The following is a 4,877-nucleotide window of genomic DNA, read 5'->3' on the forward strand; positions in this document are numbered from 1 at the left end:
AGTGAAGAATTAGACCAATGCTACTCTGTATGATCAGATCTAGGTTTTAAACCAGATGGACACTGTCCACTAAATTATTTAGATATTTTAACTTTTTAATTTAAACTAAATTATATGGATTTGCTTCTGACTCACATTTCCAGATTATTGGTAGAAACACATTTTAATTTATATTAAAACTCAACCTAGAAGATTAAGTGACAGTCGGATGCACTAAAACCCAAGAGGATGAAAGTTAGAATCCCTGGCACAATCATCCAAACCAGAACAAGCAGAATGCAGAGAAATGCCCCTTGATCAACATACGCAGCAACAATACTTCGTTTTAATTTTCTTGAGAGAAAGAGCCCACAGCTCTGATAAACAAATTTGAAGTCTTAGCTGCCACTGAACAAATAATCATGATTATTTATTTATTTGTATTACCATCGTGCCTAGGAGCCTTAGCAAAAGGACTATGACCCCATTGTGCTAGGCACTTTATAAACTCAGAACAAAAAGACATTCCCTGCCCTAAAGAGCTTACAACCTAAGTATAACACAAGTGATAACAAATGGATGCAAATAGACCAGGGAGTACAAGGAAAAAATGAGACAACATTGGTCAGCATGACGGGAAGTGATCTCAGCATGCCAGCTGCCTAACTGTTGTCAAGTGTTTTGTATACAGTGTTGTTGTAGCAGTATTAATCCCAGGATACTAGAGAGACAAGGTGGGTGAGGCAATATCTTATATCGGGCCAACTTCTCCTGGTGAAAGAGAGAAGCATTCAAGCTTACATAGAGCTCTTCTTCAGACCTGAAGAGCTCTGTGCAAGCTCAAAAGCCTGTCTCTTTCATGAACAGAAGTTGGTCCAATAAAAAAATGTTACCTCACCCATCTTCTCTTGCTACCTTTTTGTAGGCATCAAAGGAGCGTTCTAAGGAGAGATTTGAAGGAGGATAACCAGGTAGATCAAAAACAAAATGTTTGTTGAGCCTGGTCGTTCTTTCAGAAAAGAGGATGCAACTGTGGGTTTGCAAAATAAAATGAGAAAATACTTTAGCACTGCAGTTTTTGTTTTTATGAAAGAAAAGTAATTACAGACTAATTAACAACTTCTATAGAGATGCTAATATGGAGCTTGTTTGGATTTCTTCTTCAGTCTCTATAGCAGTAAGTTTTAAAGGACACTGCCAAATAATTTAGTCCTGAATCTAAATTCCTGGATTTGGTCAAGAGAAATCTCTTATTATCTCAGTATTTGTGAATTTCTCAGCAGCAGAATGATTCATTTTAGCAAAAAAAAAAATTTTTTTTAAATTGGTAGGGCAGAACCTGACAACAGTGGCAACATGTGTTATTCTGGCAGACACGATCATCCCCCAGTTACTCTCGCCTACTGATATTACTAATTAAACGCCAGCAGTGCCTGGCCGTTGTAAGTAATGCTTTTTCAGTTAGCCTAAGTAACTCCATTTTGTCTAGCTGTCCGCAAGTAACCCAGGATTGTAGAAGGGCCCTGTTATCAGCTAAAGAAGAACTGCCCTGCCAGATCCGGATAGTTCCAGTTAGCAGGCAAAGTAAAGTATCAGCAAAATTAAAACAATGAACTAGTACAGGGATCAATCACCTCGTGTGAAATGGTCTTATCTTCTTGTAGCCTTGTAGGTTGCCAAGTATGCTTATGTAGGTTAAGCTACTGCGCATGGGTGTCTTCTGTTTCATGCTTGTATAAAATGTAGTAACAATTATTTTTCAGGGTCTTTGTTCACTGGTCGCCTGTGGCTATGTGACTGACCTTCTGCAGAATAAAATCTTGGAGATTGCCCAGATTCCTGTGTGGGTTTTTTATCTATGCAGGGCAACGAACCAGACTGAAATTTCTCAGCACAATTTGGTGACTCCGCCGGGACTGACTCTGCATGCCAACCACGAGTTCCTGCTCTGGACAACGCCTCAGCCGGCACCGGGTGAGTTCACCCTGAAGGTCTTGAAAGGGGAGTGGAACTCGGTGGAAGGCTGTAAAGCAGTCGAGACCCCTTGAGTCTCGCAGTCTCCAGGAATAACAGGTACCTCTCTTCTTTTTTCTTCTTTGTTGTTCTGTCTGTTATTGTTGTGTGCATATGTTGTCCACGGGGTATGGTTATGAGAAATGCATGCTAGTGTTAAGTAACTAGGATAAGGGCTTGGATCAGATTACCTGACCTGTTCTTAAAGGGACAAAGCCAAGGCTGTGTTAACACAGGGTGAGAGTGGTGTGGTGTGTGAGATGAAAGGATTGTGGACGGGAGAAATGGGAATTGGAGGAAGTAAACCCTCCAGGGATAGTCCCTTAGGGATGTTGTTAGCAGCATGGTCTGCGGGAAAGTTACCAGTACAGAAAGGTATGACCAAGACTCGAGCTAAAGAACTGTGCACAGAATGGCAAAAGTATTATGATAACAGTCCCCAAATGTGGCCTTTGCAGGGTACCTTTGACTATTGTAAACTAAAGCAGTTAAGGGTTAAGTTGGAGAATGTGGCGCCTAGACAGAAGGATTACTGGTACTGTTGGGCGGCTCTTTCTGACAGAGACTGCTTGATAGTAACCATGCCTGTTACCAAGGAAGGAAACCTGCCCCCTATAATCCCGACTTCTTAGTATTGAAAAGCCGGCAAGTAGAGCCCCCTGAACCTTTATACCCCCTTCTGCCGCCTCCACCGCCTTCAGCACTTCCTCTCCCAGAGCCTGCCATAATAGATTTACCAGCGGCTGATAGCACAGCTCCGCCCCGACTGACTCCTGTCCGCCGTTCACTAGAAGCAGGGCTCAGGCAGAATTTCACAGCGCTGAGGAGCAGTTTATTGCTCCGTTAAGAGTGTAAACGCTAAGGACTGAGACATGAGCAGCCGCTCCTGATCGCCTTCTGCCATGAGCCTTTACACAGCGGCCTGGCTTCGTCCTGCAGCACCCTTCCCGCCCTGGGGCGGGTTCAGGGGCCAGTCCTGCTCCCATTGACCTCAATGGCCAACATCCCTTGCACTTAGCAGTGCAAGGCTGAGGCCAAAGGAGGAGCTGCTGCTGCTGTCGCCGAGCTTCCCGCCAATAGTCCCTCAGCGGGGTCCGGCTCGGGGCGGGCTCGGCCGATGGCGCTGGGTTCAGGCGCGGGGGTGGGACCCCGGGCTCGGGGAGCGCAGCAGCCTGCGGCTGGGTCAGGCAGGCGCCCACCGCAGCCTAGGGCCGAGAGCGCAGGCTGAGCCGTGACCCCGGCGCTCGGCCCCAGTTACCTTTTCCGCCACAAAGTCAGTCCGCAGAGATGCGCCAGGGCTCGGGCCGCCCTGCGGAAGCGCCGCCGCGGCTCGCCCGCTCCCTGCGAGCTACAGGCACCGCTCAGCCCGGCCGCCCCTGCGGTCGCCCCGCGCAGCGCACGGGCAGCGCCTGCCTGCCCCGGCACGGAGGCCATGAGCGTCTGGGCGAGCTCGGCGTGGGCGAGCTGCGGGGCCGGGCAGCAGCTGGGCTGGCGATGCTCAGCCAAGTGCTCGCTGCCTCCTCCCTCTCTGCCCCGTCCGGGCTGGGCTCGCTGTGGGTGTTGGGTTAGCACCTGGGAAACGCTCAACGCGGCTGATCATTCATCACGAGCAACTCGGCCGCGTTACACACCGGCTGGGCCAGGGAACCACCCCAGGCAGCACCCTGCCCCCTTAATATTCCGCTTTTACACACGGGAAACCAAGGCACAGAGAAAGGTCCTCCCCAAGTGCCACAGCGAGTCAGTGCAGAGCGGGAACGGAGCCGAGCCGAGCCAGCCTGCCTCTTTGCCCTCAGCCCCTGCCATCCTAGCTGTCGGGGTTTGGTTCATTCCATGTATTCTGTCATGGAACCATGCTGGGCCTGCCCACTAGGGCCCACCTCACAGATCAGTTTGCAGGTTCAAGACAAATTGCCAAAGTGAAGCAGTGTTTAGGTTCGCAGGAGGAAATCACTTCTAATTAGGCCTTGAGTATGCCACCCTTTGACTTTGGTATGTGCAGAAGAAAGATGCCTGTAAATTTCAATGGGAGTTGAATTAGAGTCTAATATTAGAGTTTGAATCTTATTTATATCACACCATAATCGTGCATAGCTCCATACAAAACTCAGGGGGTCCACCCAGATTCTCCACACTGCCTTGCACCTTAGTAGTTATCTACAGATAGGCACAATGGGCATAAAATGCTTTTTGTTCTCATTGCATTTTACATTCACTTTGCACAGATGTAAATAGTTCCACAAAGTACAAAGCAGTGGAAAATCAGGCCCCAAATCTTTCATCCAGCTTTATACTATGATGATGATGGAAAGAAAAACAATTAATGCTATTTTACTCACCTGTAAAAAAAAAAAAGGCGAGAAAACACATACAGGAAAATACTAATTTTACACTTAGGAGCATTTCTTATCTGAGGATTTAAAAGCACATTATAAATATTAATTAAGCCTTATGCTTTCTCTGTGATTTATGTAGTATCTGTAGAAGACGTGAGACCCTGGAGGCATGGAAATCTTCAAAGACTACTATATTGTGACATGCCAAACACTATGGGCACACAGAATACCCTTTTGTGTCAATAAGTGTTTATGTATCTTTATATTCCCATTTTGCTAGATGCATTTCCTGTGGAATCTGGAATCTTTAGGGGGGTTTAATGCAAAGTCCCAATGCCAGTTATGCAGTCTCATACAGTGATAAATTGTTAAACTTAAAGAGTAATATACCCACCTTTGCCTTACTTATGTGAGTAATCCTTTGCAGCTGAGCCTCCTGGGGAAAGGGGCATTGACTGGTTTTACCTGTTTCAGGAGACCTGGGAAAATACAGGCCCCCCAATCTGCATAAAGAGTCATGTGAATTGACTCAGCTCCCTCAAATAGGCA

At 46.9% G+C, this 4,877-nt stretch overlaps 1 protein-coding gene across 1 annotated transcript in view; it reads right to left on the reverse strand.

Annotated features, from left to right (window-relative positions):
* Positions 1 to 4,748, reverse strand: part of LOC137141605 (cyclic nucleotide-binding domain-containing protein 2-like) — a 74,931-nt gene extending 70,183 nt beyond the window's left edge. Inside the window, exons 1-2 of the mRNA XM_067530543.1 lie at positions 4,723 to 4,748; positions 3,251 to 4,005 (exon numbers count right to left, since the gene is read on the reverse strand). Of these exons, the coding sequence (XP_067386644.1) occupies positions 3,251 to 3,426 (176 nt within the window). The 5' untranslated portion in view covers positions 3,427 to 4,005; positions 4,723 to 4,748. The remainder of the gene's footprint in view (positions 1 to 3,250; positions 4,006 to 4,722) is intronic.
* Positions 4,749 to 4,877: the final 129 nt, after the last annotated feature.

This window comes from Emydura macquarii, unplaced genomic scaffold (genome assembly GCF_026122565.2).
Source record: "Emydura macquarii macquarii isolate MOO-44397 ecotype Brisbane River unplaced genomic scaffold, CSIRO-AGI_Emac_v2 contig_3108, whole genome shotgun sequence".
Classification (NCBI taxonomy): domain Eukaryota; kingdom Metazoa; phylum Chordata; order Testudines; family Chelidae; genus Emydura; species Emydura macquarii.